Source organism: Cervus canadensis, chromosome 13 (genome assembly GCF_019320065.1).
Source record: "Cervus canadensis isolate Bull #8, Minnesota chromosome 13, ASM1932006v1, whole genome shotgun sequence".
Lineage (NCBI taxonomy): Eukaryota > Metazoa > Chordata > Mammalia > Artiodactyla > Cervidae > Cervus > Cervus canadensis.
In genome coordinates this window covers 36348368-36368209 of record NC_057398.1, presented here as the reverse complement: position 1 = coordinate 36368209, position 19842 = coordinate 36348368, and the positions used below count along the sequence as shown (strand labels likewise).

At 41.7% G+C, this 19842-nt stretch overlaps 1 protein-coding gene across 5 annotated transcripts in view; it reads right to left on the bottom strand.

Annotated features, from left to right (window-relative positions):
* Positions 1 to 19842, bottom strand: part of KIF1B (kinesin family member 1B) — a 150426-nt gene that overhangs the window by 23862 nt on the left and 106722 nt on the right. For all 5 annotated transcript variants that reach the window (XM_043484799.1, XM_043484802.1, XM_043484800.1 and 2 more), the window contains 10 exons: positions 12623 to 12741; positions 11574 to 11659; positions 11095 to 11224; positions 10760 to 10922; positions 7882 to 7972; positions 5822 to 5940; positions 5125 to 5180; positions 2969 to 3077; positions 1368 to 1434; positions 632 to 716 (listed from right to left, as the gene is read on the bottom strand). In XM_043484799.1, the coding sequence (XP_043340734.1) occupies positions 632 to 716; positions 1368 to 1434; positions 2969 to 3077; positions 5125 to 5180; positions 5822 to 5940; positions 7882 to 7972; positions 10760 to 10922; positions 11095 to 11224; positions 11574 to 11659; positions 12623 to 12741 (1025 nt within the window). The remainder of the gene's footprint in view (positions 1 to 631; positions 717 to 1367; positions 1435 to 2968; positions 3078 to 5124; positions 5181 to 5821; positions 5941 to 7881; positions 7973 to 10759; positions 10923 to 11094; positions 11225 to 11573; positions 11660 to 12622; positions 12742 to 19842) is intronic.

Genomic DNA, 19842 nt, shown 5'->3' with positions numbered 1-19842 from the left:
GTTTTCTACATTTAAAAACATAATTCTGAGGCTTCACCTCTGCCAAATGGGTCCATGGTAAAAACAGGTTCAGGCCCCTGCCTTAGCCTCTCAGTCTATAGCTGATGCTGTTGGTTCAATCTTTTCCTCTCTTTTCCTCTCACCTCAATTCTGTCTCTTCTCTCTGGCCATAGGTTTCTAGCCATTTGCTCATTAGACATTCCTGACTCTAACTCCAAATGCTTGCAAGAAAACAAACAAAACCCTCCAATTTCTCTCTAATCTACTAAGAGCATCTCCTACCAGCTAACCCAGTTCTCTTGGATCTTTTTTGTTGTCCACTCTCCTAGCACAGGTCTGTTTCAGTTGTCCTCATTTGGTACTCACTCCTCAAACAGCTCTGGACACATACACACGCTGCTCCTCACTAGGTCACAAGTGCACAAGGAGCAGAGGCTTCCCTGGGGCCTTCTCAGGGCCTCTGGCACAGAACCACTCCCACAGTCCTTGAGAAAAATAATGGCAGTTGCATAACCTATGAAGGGAGCTGGGAAACAAGAGTACTTTTGAACTCAGTCTCTCTTCCGATGGTCATGTTTTCCAGGACAGTCTTCCACATGCTCCCTGTGCTCATCTGAAGAAACGTACTCACCTACCACCAGCTCACGGACATCCTTCCAGTGGAGCTCACTCCCCTTCTCATGGATGATGGTCACTGTGATCCTCCGCTGTATGCCCTAGGTAATGGAGCAGGGTTGCAATTTAGCTGGGGCCACCTCTTATTTCCTCTTGTTTGCCCTTTGTTGGATTGTCTGGTGTGGCAAGAAGGGGAGGTATGGAGAGAGATGGGATGCTGTCCACACTGTTATTCTGAACCAAGGGACATAGGTGAGGGATTGAGGAAGAGCCAGGTGCTGATACAGCTTCAAGAACCAATGCCCAGACTGTAAGTCCCAGAGTGAGCCCATCTGGTTCACAAGACTTCTGAGCACTGATTAAAACTACTTTCCATTTGCCAAAGAGGGACCTGCATTTCACGGCTAGATTTTCAGTCCACTGAAACCTTACTTGTCTATCTCCATTAAAACCTTCCGGCTGTGAAAGCAGTTTCTTAACATCACAGAGTGAAATGGCATAAAACCACAGAGGAGCTGCATACATTCTAATAACTGAATTAAACAAATTCTTTCAAAATAGTTCTTTTAATATGTGTATTTATACACAAAAGCCAAGGTTTGAGAAACTTTAAGGAAAGGATAGAGCAAAGTCTCCCAACCTCCAAATTCCCTTCAAATGAAGATAAAAAGGCAGAGAAACAGAGGGCTGTTTCTTATTCTAACTCTTTTTGGTGTTCCCTTCTAGGCCGTTTTTGGCTCCTTTGTTAGTACCTGGTGAAGCAAAAACGTCCCCTGGCAGGGCAAGCCTGCTGTATGGTCCACCACGGCTGGGATATACCTGTAAAAAAAAAAAAAATACGAAAGAAAGAGGTTAGATGGATGCTTGTGCTAATAACTAACTGCAACTTCACCTGCAAAGTCCTCCCTGGTTGTGCTACCCCTCCGTGGTTTCTGTTTTCCTAAATTCCGATCCCACATCCTTCTTGTCATCTGGAGTGGACATATAATCGCACAGTCATTTGCATTTAGTAAAACTTTCTCTGTATCCATGTCTCATCATCCTTATTAGACTGAAGTGTTCAAATGGCAGTAATACCTTTTGGCTCCATCCCAGCTCCCTGTCTAACAGATATTCTATAAATAATGTATTACTGCCATGGCAAGTGTCAGGAGATAAGGAAGAGATAATTTCAGATCTTTAAGAATCAGAAAGCAATTAACTCAGTGAAAACCATTTACTGTAACTTCTTCACCGTCGTAATGCAAGTTATAATCACATTATGGATCTGTCTACAGAAAGTCAAATTCCTTAAAGTAATGTCACTATTGACGACTACTACAGGATCAATAGAGCCAAACCTCACACACAGCAGCAACTCAATAAATGCTTCCTGGAAGTAACTGTGATAGTGGTACCCAGCATGATTAGCAGAGGATCGTTAAGATAACATTTATCCCCTATCCTTTAACTGATATAGCCTCTTCCCTCTGTTTCAGGAAAGGGGTCTCTTTTGTGTTTTTCAAAAGCATTTCGGAGACAAGTATAAACAGTGATTACATTTGCCACTGAGTCTAACACAGCTCAAAGTAAGCCGATGCTGATTATTTTGACTGGAGCCAAAAGTCCTTAACTGGGGGTGATTCTGCCCCCATGGGATATCTGACAATGTCTATTGTCACAACTGGAGGGGAGGGGCTACTGGCACTTTATGGGTAGAGGCCAGGGATGCAGTTAAATACCTATAACATGTAGGACAACCCCCGACCACAGGGAATCATCCACCCCCAAACAGTGCAGAGGTTGAAAAACCCTGGTCTACGGAAATATTCTGTCCCCTAAGCCCCTGAGATGTGGATATAAGTCTCTGGCCCCATTGTGCACAATATGCTCCTGACTCCCTTTGCTTGTTTGCTGATAAAACCCAGTATGTAGCTTGTCTTCTCTCGTAACAAAGTGCCAGTCTCCATGCTCCTGCTAACAATAAGTTAAATTACTCAGTAAGTATTGTTCACTGTTACAAAATGTGGAAATAAATGAAGATGTCCTAAGGAAGCTGACAGTCCTGAGTTCAAACCCCACCCTACTGCTTCCTTGGTCATATTATTTAATATCTCCGAGCCTAGATTTTCTCATTTGAATAAGAATATGGTATGTTCTATGAGGAAATAAATGAGAAAACAGTTTTTAAAAAAGTAAATTATAATACTAGGTAGTTCTCTGACAAACATCTGATTCAAAGAATAAACACCCCTAAAATTCAGTTCAAAACTAGAATGTGACGTTTTGTGAACCTGAAGACAAAGAGACTCAAAATTACATTTTTTAATTTTGCAAAATTGTCATATTTAAAAATATATAAAGTGGGACTTACTCTCCCGTAGGCTCCAGTTCACTGATCTCAAACCAAACCAGAAGATCATACTTGCTCATGCTCTGGCCAAGGCTGGTTTTGCTCATGGTATTTAACTTGGTGGCTGGAACTTTTAAAAGTTTTTGGAAAATGTTAACATGTGGTCCAAGTCTACTCAGCAAAGATACAAGCTTCTCTAATGTCAGTCTTCAAGGACACACTTGGCAAAGGCAGCAAGAATCAGGGGACAGATTTCAGTGCAGGAGACCCAGAGACACTTCACCAACTCTATGAGTACCTCTAACTTCAGGGAACAAGGAAAACGGAGGGTCAGCATCTTTCTCCCTCTCTCCCTCCCAACAAAATATCCAATGATGAGAACATAGGTTTCGTGCAGCATAAATGTGCTCACGAAGCCATTAAAAAACCTTCCTGAGGCTCTCACATTTGCAGCATGCAGAGCACATAACAACATGGGAGAGACGATATTGGGAGGGTCTCACTGTGTGTGGTGTGTGTGGAGAGCACCTGTCCCCTAACCCAGTGGTTCCTGAACCTCCTGCACATGAGCATCACCTGGGGATCTCAAAGACGAACGAGGCCATCCTGCAGGCCAATTAAAGAACAATCTCCAGGGATGAGGCTCAGTCCTCTGAGAGGTTTGAAGCCCCCCAGGTGATTCCAGTGTATGGACAAGTCTGGGAACCACAGGTCTAACCTGCAGACACAGGATTCTGTAAATGATCTGTTCCCATTTTCTTCAGATGTAAATTCCATGTCCTTATCTGTACTGTACATTAACCAAAACCCTAGTACTTCCAAGAATGTCAGATTCTATAAGACGGGCATTTTGAAACACTACATAGAAATCCTGAAATCTCGGCGATTCGAAGAGGGTTCTCTGCTCCGAATCTGGGAGTAGTGGTGTGAGAATCTGGGGACCTGGAATCTAATTATCACTTGACCACTAACTAGCTTTGAAATTCTGGTTGAGTCACTTAACACTGGAAGTCTGTCTCCTCACCTCTAAGATAAAGATCATAATATTACCTTACTATCTGAAAAGATACTGTGAGAAACCACTGATGCAATGAATCTAAAGGGGCTTTATGACTCTTGCAGCACTATGCATGGCCTGTCGGCATTATTCACCCTAGCTGAATTTCAGGTAAGCTGGTGATGATGCTACTCAAGAAGGTAACAGGGGATTACTGGTGTGCATCTAAGAGTCAGAAAGCAAAACCAGAAGCATTTTTTTTAAGCCATCTACTATTAAAAAATCCTTTGAATTAATAATACCACTGCAAAGAATCCAAACCAACAAACCTAGGGAGCCCCCCCACCCCATGATGTGAAAAGGGCATAAACAGAGGTGCTTCCTAAAAATCTCTCTGAAGGAAATGTGACATGACCTTGACAATGTGGTGAACTCTACACTCAGGTCAAGTAGCAAACAGAAACATCCGTGGTTCCTACACAGAAAGCCAGACTTTGGAACTGGCCCCTGAGGATGGTTCTACATCTAAGGCAGAGCTAATTTAGCTACTAACCATCTCGTTTAGGTACCCTCTCGGGCTGGCAGCTGGGAACTGGCAGAAAGAGAAAAGGCGGTGATGGGTCAGCCCCATCCTGGAAGGTGGCAATGGCGGAGGAGGCAAGCACGTTGGCATGCTCAGAAAATGTGTCCAACACATGCACATTCACATAGTCAGATATGAGAAATCGGATCAGCTCAATCTTTCTCTCATGGTCTGAAGGCAGGATGGAGGTAAGGCGCACAGAGGTGGAGAATGAGCATGGGGTGGGGGGGGGCGGAATGTGGCAAGTGAGCAATGAGGAAAAAGGATGAAAATAAACAAAGAAAAGTCAAAACAAGATACATGAACATGCAGAACAAATGTAACATGCAAAAAAATGCCCACCACTGAAGTTAAAGGGGTTACACACAGAGCAGAGAGACTGAGGAGCAGGGAGTTTATCAAAATCTGCAACAAGAAGACCAGAGCGTCGGAGTGGATAGAGCCCTAGAGCTTCTCACCAACAATTCTAGGTCCTGCTAGATACTGGAACACCCGGGATGCACAGAAGTTGAGCAGGAATTTGAATATGAATTTTTACCTGAAAAGTCATGCAGAATCAGAGCTGTACAGCATATAAAGAACCCAGCTGGCACTCACCTGGCTTGGATAGCGGCATGGGTGGAGGGAAGAATCGTCGAGACGGCTGGGGTGGACTGCGAAGGAAGATGAAAGTTCTTCAAGACTAAAGAGACCCCCATGCTAATACTAATGGCATGTTTAAATCCCCTTTAGAAGCAGATCATCTGTACTTTCAACACTAGCACATTATCAGATATCAGATATATTCCCACACAGTAAAACTGAGGCTAAGACATTTTAATAGAAGTCTCCTTGTTAAGTCTTACCTAATGAATAAGAAAATTTTTCTGTTAACACTGACACTCTGCCATCATCCCAGAGTCCCCATCATGGTCTCCTCACTCATTCTGGTGTATCTACTCAGACACACGTTTCACAGTGACTCTATGCTCCATGCAGTTCTAGGTGGTTAGGAACAATTATACACAATTTCCACGTTATATCTCGATTACCTCAACTTTATCCTATTCAAAATCTCTTCTTATAAGAAGATGGTACTCAAGGGCCCCTGGGCAAAACTCGATTTGCTCCTCCTACAATTAGTGACTGGGTGGCTTAGAAGAAAGATGGTGACATTTCTAAAAAGGAAACGTAGGACTATATATAAAACTGTCACTTACCTATCTTAATCCCTCAAAAGATTTCTTCCTTTCCAGCAAGTGACAATAACAACAACAATATTAACAACAAAAATCTTTGCTCATTTGGTCCAAACCTGTGAAGTTCCTGTCCTTGCAGGTGAAGTGGGTGCTGCTGATAATGCCCAAAGACTTCAAACACAATCGGCTTGGTTTTGATATAGTCCACGAATGATTCCGTAACCTCCACTGCAATCTAATAAGGAGTAGGGCCAAGCTCGATTAGGGAAAGATTTTTTATAGAAAAATGCACATGTCTGCAGCAAACAGCACTTAGGCACTTTTGAGTACCCAGTATATGCTGGGTATTTTACTCTGCAGGCCTCTCACACCAGAGACGGGCTCTTCTCTGGTTTTCCTTCTACAGCAACTTGACCAAGCTCCAGGCGTTCAAGACCCTCCACCACCTACCCTAACTGACCTCCAGCCCCTCTGCGTCCTTCAGTCAGTATGAGGACTCCATCAGCTGCTCCCTTCGCCTGTTCTCTCCTCCACTTTGAGGGCGGGCCCAGACGGCAGCCCTACCCCAGAAGCCTTCCCACTTCTCTGTCTCTCTGTTATTCCTGTATTTCAAGGCCCAGATCAAACAGCAACGACGATATGAAAACTGGGACTGCTGACTATGTGTCATGTACAAGGCCAAGAGTGACCCACCTTTTCTTATTTACACTACAGCCTTCAGGAAGCTCCCCAACCTTCTTTTTCCATCCAACCATCCACCCTCAACAAAGAATGTAACATAAAATTCCTTTTCCATTAGTAGAAATAATTCTCCCTTCTCCCATTCCCACTGCATTTCAAGAATACCTTTCTAATATCTCCATAAGTTGTACTACTATTTTTATAAATTATACATAAAATAAATACGCATTTTATTTCTCCTATCATAATTCTAAACTCTTCGGAAGCATAATCCCCTGTGATTCATCTAAGTGTCCCCCACACCCCCACACAGTGGCATCAGGCACGGTCCTTGTACACAGGAGACAATCAATATTGATCATATACAGGCAAGCTCATGTTTATACAATTAAACATAAAAAAGAAAACTGTGTTTTGTGTTTGCTCTTTCCATTTTTGGAGTTGTCCTTTCTTATTTTTATTTTTTTGGCCAAGTTGCACGGCATGTGGGATCTTAGTTCCTGGACCAGGGATCACTTCCCCTGCAGTGGAAGTGGAGTCTTAACCACTAGACCACAAGGGAGTCCCCCTTTTGTATTTTATTTTATTTATTTATTTTTCCCCCTTTTGTATTTTAGAGAGTGGACTATGGTTAGCAAGAGAATGAGACTGTTTCCTGTACAGCTGTGAAGATCCTGGATGCTAGAGTCACATTTCCCTGGGTTCAATCCCACCTCTGCCTCCTCCTAGCTTTGTAACCTTGGTGAGTGACTTCAACTGCTCTGTGCCTCAGTTATCTCAACTATAATTTGAGGATTATGACAGTATGTGGCATAAAAGAAAGGATTAAATCAATTAAGACAGAAAAAGCACCTCTAACAATGACTGACACAACATAAGCTCTCAGTGAATGTTAGCTCTTGTGATGAGAATGAAGACTTTTGAATGGGGTTAAGTAAATCTTTCTAGAAGAGATGGAGGGTCTGTTCTCTTACTCCATTTATGGGAGAGTTGTAAGGGGCATTAAAGGCTTAATCAGCAAATCAGCTGAAAGGAAAAAAGATTCTGAAGCTTAGTTCAGCTACAAAAGAATTTCATAGTTTCTACATTATTTGTATCCAAACAGTGTTGTCTCTTACAGTTTAAAGAACATATTAACTTTAACAAAACTCATATTAAACATGCTTATTTTTCTAGGACGGAAACACTAAAACAACTCACAATCCAATGACAAAGAATTTACTGGCAGATCAATCCCTAGTGCTACGCACAGGCCCACTGTCACTCAGAGAAGATGCTGGCTGCTCTGTCCACTGAGGATGAGCTCCGGGCCCTGGCCGCTCCCTCCATTGTCCGCTCTCGCCACAGAGCTCCCCCTGCATAGCAGCTCGGATTATCATCCTTCTTTGGCTGAAAAAGCCAAAGGGAGCCCATACATGACGCCTGCCTCACACCAGCTGCTTCAGGGTACCACCAACCTATAATACACCTGGCAAAAAATGTCCATGTGACTTACGTTCTGTACATGGTAAAAGCCCAGAGGACTTCCTCTGCCATTGTTCTTGAGGGGTTCAGTGGAGAATGCTTCATCATGCCGATGTAAAAAGCTTAAAAGAGCGAAAAAGACAAAAACCCACATTAATTTCGCTTTAAATGCTTCATCAGGATTATCTTGGATCCCATGGAAAGAAGCATCTTATGCAGAGTTTTTAACTGAGACAAGTTATTTGCATTGCCCAGGTAGAGAACATGTTCCATATCACACAGATAGCATTTTAGATTTTATTTCAAAACTGACTGAAAAATCAACTAACCTACCACTTAGTGGGGCTTCCCTGATAGCTCAGCGGTAAACAACCTGCCTGAAGTGCAGGAAATGCAGGAGACGTGGGTTTGATCCCTGCATAGGGAAGATCCCCTGGGTAGCGAAGAAGCGAATGGCTACCCACTTCAGTATTATTGCCTGGAGGATTCCATGGACAGAGGAGCCTGGAAACCTATGGTCCATGGGGTCTCAAAGAGTCGGACATGACTGAAATAACTGAGCACATACCACTTAGCTATGAAGAACACGAAGAGGGAATTCAGTGACCTCTCATTCCAATGTAGAAGTTTTTTACTGAAAATAAAAACTGAAATCATTTTGTATAGAAAAGATTTGGCAGATTGAAGCTTCTATAAGGTAGCAAGCACTAAAGCCTGTGGATGGCACACCTGCTGGGAGCCTCTCTAAGACCAGCAAGTAGATTCAAATGTCACCTCTTCCAGCGAGACTTCCCTGACTCACTCAAATAGTTCTGCATTCCCATAGCAACAGGGACCTATTTTTCTTCAATAGCAATGATACCATTGTTTGCCATAGTGTATTTATTTGCCTGTTTCCCCAAGAGTATGTGTCTCCCACAGAGCTTGAAATATAGAAAATACTCCTGAAATGTTTGTTGAGCCACTGGGCTATGTTTACTTATTCTCATAAATAATGAGATTTTACTGTTCTGTCTCCCTAATATTAGTCTGAAATAAAAAGTAGAGAATTACAGAATACACAATTCAAAGATGTACTGCTAGACAGAAATATCCACTAGAAGAATACCCCACACTACTACAAGAAAAAAGGGAAAAACAGGGGGCAGAGAGACCAGGTCTTCCATGAACTCCTGGTCTTCCACATTACAGCTGACCCTTGAACACCACTGGTGGTCTGGGTCTGGACTGTGTTGGGTCCACTTATATGTGGATTTTTTCCAATAGTAAATTCTATGGTTTGGCATGATCCACAGTTGGTTAAATCTTTAGATGTGGAACTGTGGATACAGAGGAACCCTGGATATACACTTGGGTTTCAGACTTTGTGGAGGAGGGTCAATGCCCGTAACTCCTGAGTTGTTTAAGGGTCAGCCATAATTCTCTCAGCCTGAAGACCATGGTGGAATTTTGCCAGGTAATCAAATCATGTACCACTGTGACACTGCATCTTCCCACACTACACATACTCTCGCCTATTTTCTTTCTTCTCATTTCTCCTTACCTCTCTCCCTCTCTTTTACTTTTCACTCCTTTCTTTTTCTTCCAATTTCTTCCTTTCCAGACCACACGGTGCACCTGCCAGAGGCTGCATGAGCATCAGCTGGCCTCTGCCCTACACTCCTCCAAGGCTCTCCTCGGAGCAGATACCAATATCCCGGGGTTCCACACAGGTAACACATGAGGCCACTGACTGTGCTCTACAGCTGTGTCTTCCCAAGGCAGGCCAGATGAGAGTTTATAAAAACCCCAGAAAAATCTGAGTCTTCTTTCAACATGAGTCAACATGCCCTTTCCTCCAGTGCTCACACCAGGTGGAGATGCTACTCTCTTATCAGGAGACTTTGGGACAGAAGTTAATAGACCATTCTTGCCATTTCAGATGTCAGCTGGCCAAGCAGGTCTTTTCCATAAAATACATCAGCTACTAATGGAGACTTAGTGAAAACACATTAAATGTGCAAATCTACACTGGACGGATAATATTTCATCAATTGTTAAGTTTTAGCAAATGACATTAGCAGCTTACTATGTAATAACCACATTTAATTGAGGATTTGGCTGACAACTACATAGAAAGTGAAGCTGCATGAGGCCTCCAGAAAGGATAAGGCACACACCGAGGGCAAAGGAAGGGCAGAAACCTAAAGCAGCCTTTTGGTGGCACCAACAGAAAACCGTGGGCTTTAGGAATGGGGCAGTTCAGACTTGTTCTCTTATACTGTGGCCCTTTCCAAGTACTCAAAAGATATACTGATGTTGGGAGTATTAATAATTAAGATTCTCCAAAAAAATGTTTTTGGAAGTCTTGAGACAAAAGTAACTAGAGCACAGAGCTCCAGAGGGTTACAGGATAGAAAATGCTTATTAAACAGATGAGAAATGAAACCTGTCACTTCTTGTCTACATACTTACTAGCTTTCTTTCAATGGATATAGAATTTTGCTGTTCTTTAAACAACATACATTTTGCCTTTCCCAAGCATTAAACAGGCATAATTGGCAGTTGGATAACTCATTGATTTCAGACTTGTTTATTAACAAGACATTTTGGCATGAAGAACATTAAAAAGGCTGATGAATAAGCTTAACTGGATCTGACCCTGTACTCCTAGCAGAGGGGGGCAGTCCATAACTGAACCTCTAGCAGGATGTGTGGCCGTACTCCTTCCAACTACGAACTCTGTTTCGTTCCATTGCCCATTTCCACTTCCTACTCCCATTCAGAGTAAAGAAAGCATTTTATTTCAGGGTCTGGCAGTCATTTCTCTCTCGAGAGTGTACAATCTGGCACGTCTAAGAGTACTTTATAGTGCACAAAAGTCATCACCCGGGTTAATGGCTAGGGAGGCAGAGCAAAGTGGGGCTTACTTGAACTGACAGAAGATGTCTGCATACTCTGGGAGGATTCCACTGGCTTGCAGCACTGTGACCCGGAAAGTGAACGCACTGCCCAGCTTTAGGTGGTTGCCGATCTCTTCAGAAAATCCCTCCATCATCATTTTACCATCCAGCAAAGTGCTTGATTTCAGATCTAAGGCAGGTCAAATGAACACAGGTACGGTTCAAATAATGACAAAGCACCTTTCAGAGAAGAGAGTGTATCCTTCCATCACTAGTTGATAAAAGTAGTGAACGGCCTTGACAATGGTCAGTGTTTTCCCCTCTTTGAAAGCACCCCCAGTCACAGCACTCTGATTACACACCCAGGTCATTCATTCGGTTGACTTCTTCTGGAGGAGTGATGACCTCAGAACTCTGACCCTGTCCTTCCACAATCCTCAGCTCCTCCAAGGACAGACCAGAACGGGTCAATGCAACTGAAGAAATGTCACTCTGAAAACAAGGCAGCATAAGTAGATGATAAGCAATGTGACAACATATTTTTCCCATGTTTCTTTTATGTCTGTTTATGTACCCCACAAATAATCGTGACTGAAAAGTTATGTGGATTAAGGACTGCCTGAGAAAAGGTGATATACCACATAGTATAAATGTTGGGCCTTCACCCTTGCCTTGGGAACTGTCAGACATGTCCTATGTTCTATTAAACAAGCCTGCGGCTACCTACACTTTTTAATTCTAGGGAGAACTTCCCTCCAGTGCTGAACATCCATCCTCCTAACAAATGTGTCTACTTCTTTCTCCTTCTGCAAGGTTTTTCTCTTCCTGGAAGATTCCTCACCTGATTAAAGTATTCATTATCAAAAGATATTTTAGCTGTTCCTGACTGTCGAATTCCAGAGCCATAATCAGGAGCTTCTTCATCCGCTAAGCAGGAAAAAAAAAAGCAAGGATGAGACAACATATGGGGCCGAGGGAAAATGACTCATTGGATTACAAAATAAACTGGAAAGCGTAGAAACTTAAGGTCCCAAAAATTTAATATAAGAGGAAATACTAAAGAACAAGTCTTTTGCATGAGAAAGAATGAGACTAAGGCAGTAAGATCAAATAGGGTTTCCACCTCCACTCAGGGAAACATACCCCTCTCCTTGCTCAAATGAAATTAGTTAATAAAGAATCAGTTTGATTCTTGATACTGCTCAAATATCATACTTAGAAATACTGTTCCCTTTCCTTAGTGAGACTATATTCAACAATACTCAACAAATATTTGAAAATACTAGACTGAACTTGTGGAGACCACCATAAAGTCAACACTGGTGACTGTCACACATTTCCATGGGGAAAAGCTGAAAGGTCATTAAATACAGCACAGCATTTGGAAATTAAAACAGAAAAGTTAACAGGGAATAGCCACATTCTTTCCTCATAAGGTAGGCTGGATCTTGGAAAAGTGTAAAGTATCAAAATCTTGATCCATGCATTACAAAACTGCAGCCAAAGCACAAAATGTCTAGCTGTATCCTGAGAGAAAAGTAGCCAAGAAAATGTCTGAAAATCTTGTTACTTCTGAAGCAGTTAAGATCCATTATTTAAAATGCAAATGACTTTTATAAAGTTAATCCAAGAGTTGTCCCTCATGGTAAAGGAAACCCCTTCACCCCATTATTCAAAAATAGCAGTAGGCTCTACTACAAACCAAACAGGATCTGCCTGTGAAGTTTGGGAAGAAGAGTTAGAAAGGAAGCAGGAAAGGCTCTCTGAGACAGTCAAATGCACCACAGTTTGTTCTGAAGCGTGTGGCTGAAACGTGGCACATACGGAACCGGCCTGCTTTGTCTCAAGGCGAAGAACCCACAGCTTTCACTTCAGAAGAGGGGCACCTACCTGCAATGGCCTGCACAGCCACACGCAGAAACCCGCGCACTTCTCCCTTCTCGCTGACAATGGCCACCCTGTGAATCAGGGGCACGGGGTACAGCAGGTTGCTCAGGTAAACAAAGGCCCTAGAGACAGAAACCAGGAGACAGGCGTCTGAGCATCCCACAGACAGACAGGCGTCTGAGCATCCCACAGACAGACAGGCGTCTGAGCATCCCACAGACAGACAGGCGTCTGAGCATCCCACAGACAGACAGGCGTCTGAGCATCCCACAGACAGACAGGCTGGCTTTCAGATTCACCGAGAACACCTTCACGAAACTGTGAGCTGGCTTCTGGGCCCTGTCTCAATGCTGCCGCTCTGTTTTGTACTCTCAGACTGTCTCCGGATGCTTTTTCAGCACAAATAACAAATAAACAAATGCAAATGCTTGTGCAAGATCAACTTACACTAAATTACTCCCTATAAAATTACTACAACAGGTAGAGGAGTAACAGTTGGAAGTAGACTTCTAAGATATGAATACTGCTAAGGGTGGGGAAAAGGGAGCCCATTAAGGAGTTCAATCTTTTCACGTAACTATATAAAGAGGTTTTGTTTTGTTTTTCCCAATAGATAAAACAGAAATCAGAAGACCAAAAAAAAAAAAAAAAAAAAAAGGCCAGAGAAATGTGACTGAAATACAACTAATAACTCTAAAATAGATTTCAAGTCACAACACTCTGGGTCTTTATTTTTACCCTAAGAAATGACTATGATATTTAGACAAGGTGACTGACACATATGGGCAGAAAGGCCATGAAGCCAGAAATATCTGTTAGTGAGCTTGTAGGAGACTCAGGATGGACATCAACAAAAACGCTAAGGAAGGAGACACTGATCCACAAAGGGTGGCTTTTGCTTCTAGAGCCCAAAACCTTACTCAGAAATCAGACACACAAAATAAGACCTAACATTTTCTACTTCAGACAAACTAGCAAAGTTGTATCACATTGGTTCTCTTTTTATCTTCTTTCATAATTTTTTAGCTTTTGATTTTTTTCTTTAAGCAATACAAACTGGTGATCACAAAGTTTGGGTGTTTATTCCAATTAGTGGATGGGAAACAGAACCTAGTTCCTACTGTTGCTCCTATCTTCCCACTTGGTATATGCTGATCCTTGGACATGAGACAAGACAAAAGGTAAACATTTACATCAAGGAAACAAACGTAACCCAATGTGACACATACAGGCATACCTCGTTTTATTGTGCTCCACTGTTTTGCACTTTGCAGATATTGCATTTTCTATAAGTAGGTTTGTGGCAACCATGTCTCCAGCAAAGCACCATTTTCCCAACAACATTTGCTTATTCCATGACTCTCTGTCACATTTCGGTAATTCTCATAATATTTCAAAGTTTTTCATTATCATTGTATTTTTTATGGTGATCTGTGATCTTCAATGCTATTGCTGTAATTGTTTTGAGATGCCACAAACCACACCTATACAAGACAGTGAACTTACTCGGTAAATGTGTGTTCTGACTACTCCACCAACATGTCATTCCCCTGTCTCTCTTCCTATACTTGAGCACCGCCCCCCCCATTCCTTGAGACACAACAATATTGAAATCAGGACAAGTAATAACCCTACAATGGCCTCTAAGTGTTTAAGTGAAAGGAAGAGTCTCATGTCTCTCATCTGAAATAAAAAGCTAGAAATGATTAAGCTTAGTGAGGAAGGCAAGCTGAAAGCTAAGACAGCTTTAAAGCTAGGCTTTGTGTGTCAGTCAGCGAAGCAGTGAATGCAAAGGAAAAGTTCTTGAAGGAAATTAAAAATGCTACTCCAGTGAATACACAAATGATATAATAAAGTGAAAAGGCCTTATTGACGATATAAAGTTTGTGTGGTCTGGATACAAGATCAAAGCAGCCACAACACTGCCATAAGCCAAAGCCTAATTCAGAGCAAGGCCCTCTCCCTTTAATTCTATGAAGGCCAAGAGAGATGAGGAAGCTGCAGAAGAAAAGTATGGAGCTAGCAGAGATTGGCTCATGATGCTTAAGGAAAGACGTCGTCTCCATAACATAAAAGTGCAAAAGGAAGCAGAAGTACTGATGTAGGAGTTGCAGCAAATCATCCAGAAGATCCAGCTGAGATAATTAATGAAGGTAGCTAACACTAAAAAACTAAAGAGCTTCTTGATGAGGGTGAAAGAGGAGAGTAAAAAAAAGCTGGATTAAAACTCAACATTCAAAAAAACTAAGATCGTGGCATCTGGTCCCATCACTTCATAGCAAACAGATGAGGAGAAAGTGGAAGCAGTGACAGATTTTATTTTCTTGGGCTCCAAAATCACTGTGGATGGTGACTGCAGCCTTGAAATTAAGACACCTGCTCCTGGGAAGGAAAGATATGACAAACCTAGACAGCATATTAAAAAGGAGTACACGACTTTGCTGACAAAGGTCTGTATAGTCAAAGCTATGGTTTTTCCAGTAGTCATGTACAGTTGGATCATAAAGAAGGCTGAGCACCAAAAAATTGATGCTTTCAAACTGTGGTGCTGGAGAAGGCTCTTGAGAGTCCCTTGGACTGTAAGGAAATTGAACCAATCTTAAAGGAAATCAACCCTGAATACTCATTGGAAGGACAGGTGCTGAAGTTGAAGCTCCAATACTTTGTCCACCTGATGTGAAGAGCCGACTCACTGGAAAAGACTCTGATGCTAGCAAAGATTGAAGGCAAAAGAAGAACAGGGGTGGCAGAGGATGAGATGGTTAGATAGCATCACTGACTCAGTGGACATCAATCTGAGCAAACTCCAGGAGACAGTGAAGGACAGGGGAGCCTGGCATGCTGTAGTCCAGGGGGTTGCAAAGAGTTGGATATGACTTAGCAACTGAACAACAGCAACAAAAACACTAAATAACAGATTTTCAATGCAGATGAAACAGCCTTCTATTGGAAGAAGATGACATCTAAGACTTTCAGAGCTAGAAGGAAGTAAATGCCCAGCTTTAAAGGACAGGCTGACTCTCGTTAGGGGTTAATGCAACTGGTGACTTGAAGCTGAAGTCAATCCCCACTTACCATTCTGAAGATCCTAGGGCCCTTAAGAATTACACTAAATGTAGTCTGCCTGTGTTCTATAAATGAAACAACAAAGTCTAGATGATCAGCACATCTTTTCACAACATGCTTTATGGAATATTTTAAGTCCACTGTTGAGACCTATTGCTCAGGGGCAGGGAAGAAAGAATCCTTTCAAAATATTGTCACTCACTGACAATGCACCTGGTCACCAATGAGCCCTGATGGAGATTAAGGTTTTCATGCCTGTTAACACAACACACACTCTGCAGCCCATGGGTCAAGAAGTTATTTTGACTTCCAAGTCTTATTATTTAAGAAGTACATTTTGTAAGGCTACAGCTGCCATAGACAGTGGTTTCTTTGTTGGATCTGAAAAGGATATGTCATTGTAGATGCTATTAGGAACATCTGTGATTCATGGGAAGAAGTCAAAGTATCAGTATTAACGCTAGTTTGGATGAAGTTGATTTCAACCCCCATGGATGACTTTGAGGGATTCAAGACTTCGATGGAGGAAGTTAAGTGCAGATGTGGTAGAAACAGCAAGAGAACAGGGATTAGAAGAGGAGTCTAAAGATGTGACTAAACTACTGTCTCATAAAACTTTATGGGGTGAAGGGTTGCTTCTTATGGAGGAGCAAAGAAAGTGGTTTCCTGAGATGGAAACTACTTCCAGTGAAGACACTGGGAAGATTTTTGAAATGGTAACAAAGGATTTAAAATACTACATAAATATACTTGATAAAGCAGGGGCAGGGTTTCAATAGACTGATTCCAATTTGGAAAGTACCACAGTAACACCACCACAGTGGGTAAAATGCTATCAAACAACAGCCTCCACCAGCAGATAGTCTATTTCACTGAAGGTTCAGATGATGGCTAGCATTTTTTTTTTTTAGCAATAAAGTATTTTTAAATTAAGGTCATCATTGTTTAGTTAGTAAGTTATGTTTGACTCTTTTGCAACCCCATGGACTGTAGCCCGCCAGGTTTCTCCATCCATGGGATTTCCCAGGCAAGAACACTGGAGTGGTTTACCATTTCCTTTTCCAGGGAATCTTAGATCAGGGATTGAATCTGCATCTCCTGCACTGGCAGGTGGGTTCTACACTGCTAAGCCACCTGGGAAACCCAAATTAAGATATGTATGTTGTTTTTTTAGACACAATGCTTTGCACACTTAATAGACCAAATGTAATGTAAACATAACTTTCACATGCGCTGGGAAATCAAAAAAGGCATGCAACTGGCTACTGCAATATTTGCTTTCATTGTGGTAGTCTGGAAACAAACCAGCAATATCTCCAAGGTATGCCTGTATGCATGTCTGCACCTTTTCCTGCTCTGAATCTATTTTAAAACAAAGCAAAGGAACATGGAGTAGATTTTTGGGATTTCAACTCAAAGAAATGAAAACAATTCTGAAAACAGACAAAATACACCACAGGAAAACAAATGTTAATAAAAGTAAAAGAGCATAAATGAAATATGAATGAAAGTATAACCAAAAAAAAAAAACCCACAATTGCAAGTGAACATGGAATCAGATCAAACGACATCTGCTTCCCTTTCAGTCTGCTCCAAAGGTGGGGGAGGGCAATGCTAAAAAAGAGGGCCAAAAGCTGTGTGGTGCAAAAATCTTTAAATGAAAAGTCTGAAAAGGATTAAAAACAAGACTCTCAAACATAAACTACTATGACAGAGTTTAAAGACTAAGAATTTGGTGTAAGGTACTAAATGAATCATTTCACTTTCAAAGTCAGCACACATACAGACCACCTCCATCTTCTGCCAGCATTCCAGCCAGTGCCTGCTTCCAATGCCTTGACCATTAAGGAGCCATGGCGCATGCTCCACCCCTGTCTGCTGTCCTCTCTGAACTCTACTACCCATTTCAAACCTTTGATTTCACATCTTCAGGTCTTATTTCAAATACCACTCTCTTAGGACAGGTCTCCCCAATGTTTTATGATCTCAGTAACACACAACTCCATCACTGCTATGATTTCCATTTACTTATTCAATCATCTGTCCATCTCACCCACCACACGGAAAACCCGTGAGGGCAGGAACCATGTCTGGTTTTACTTGCCACTGTCTGCAGAGGGCCTGGCTAGATTTATTGAATAAATGCACTAAAAAAATAGCTGGTCAATGACTGAATATCTATGGACATAAGTGAATGGGAAAATGATTTGCTCTCTATCTTTAAGTAGAAGTGGAAGATTTTTACAGAAAAATGGGTTAAACCAGAAGTAAGAAGAAAACCATTCAACTTTATATTGGGTTGATTTTTCAAAGCCATACTCATAATAGATATTAACTATATAGGATATGTTTAGATTCTTAACCATATTTAATTTATACAGCTGTTTTCATATTTAAAAGTAGCTATTCAAAAACAAGAACCCTTCTTTAAAGATTATAACTTTTTGGTTGTGCCACATAGCATGCGGGATCCTAAGTCCCCAACCAGGGAACAAACCTGGGCTCCCTGCAGTGGAAGCTCTTAACCACCAGGCCACCAGGGAAGTTCCAAGAAATAAGTACTATCTGAGAACACAGTGAAGAAGAGAATCCCCTTTCTGTCTATGGCAATGGCTACTTCAAAAGTGTAAGAATAGAAAGTATCCTTGTGGATTTCCCTTTTCAGAGAGAGAACTCTAGAATTCGAAGGCAGTGGTAGGGGCCTGTGTCTACACAACCCCACAGTCTCTAGACAGCTCTTCGTCCTATGAGAACACAGGCTCTCCAACCCAAAATCAATGCTTTGGACTTTATAAAAGTTCTCTTACGAAGCTTTTAAAACTGGAATTTTTATAGTTATTATTCATCTTGAGAATCCTTGTACCCTGATCTAGCAGACTGAAAGAGAAGAGGGATGAGAGAGGGGAAGATGTAAAGGATATATTAGCATAAAGTTCTGTGAGGTTACATAAAAAGGGAAACAAATTCTGTCAACACAAAGATAATGAAGACCAGCGCAATTACAATCCCAGTTACAGAAAGAATGTCAGTTCAGATACTTAGGTCACAGAATAACACAGGAGACCTTTAACCAGAAGCCTAGCTTAAATACTTCACATTTCATCCCAAGTGATGACAGATGATTCATAATATCTCAGCATGCCAAAAGAGAACAGCTAAAGGGACAAGCTCTTTTAATTTTCATATAAAAATTCACCAGAGGCAGCCAAGGCCATGAATCAAAACCTACAAATGGAATTTTTTTTTAAAAAACTAGTAAATTTTATGTGACTTGTATTAGCAATTATATGTCAATGGGGAAATCTAATCCCATGAATCACAAAAACAGCAAAGAAGTTACTCCTTTTACACAGAGAATGACCGGTATGTAACTGGGTGATGCTGTGTTGCTATGAATTGTCTGTAGGTAAGAAATGCCATCAAGGGCAAAAATAAAGAGACAGCCTTCACTCTGCTGACCACTACGATTTCACCTCCTCCCTACTGCTTTCCTTGCAAAGTCAAGTGAGTTTCAGAACCAGGGAACTCAAAGAAATGGAAAAGTCAATTCCTAAGCCATAGTTCCACAAGTAATTTATTAGAAAACTGAAGTAGAGGTGGCTCCCTTATACCTACACTTCAATCTGGTATGATTAAAAGGAGAGAAAATACATACACTTAAGGCAGAGAATTTCCCCATTAAGTGGGATTCTGACTTAAGTTTTCCATACAACTGGCTCAAAATACAAATGCTTCTGAGTAGAACTCTTAACCAGAATATTCATTCTTCTAGTATGCATGAAAGAAAAGGAAAGAATAAAAAGATCTAAAAGGCTCTTTCATTTTTTTCTTACCTAACTCTCTATTTTACACTTGAGAACCCAACAGGCTTCAGTTTAAGTTGTCAGCCCTGTTAGGTCAGTGTCCTTCCCAACACGCCACAGAGTGTGAAGCCACCTATTCCTCACGTGTGATGATGCAGAACAAAAGTGAGCAGCATGAGGTGAGGAGCTGCACAACCGGCACCAGGACTGAGCAGTTTACGGACAAAAACTTGGTTCCAACTTCGGACCCTCTGAGAAAAGAGGGTGGGGATGGCGGTAAAACCAGGAACGCATGATGGCCCCTTGACTCGTGCACAGAACTGCCTTCCTCAGTTTTAATATAAATCAGCTCCT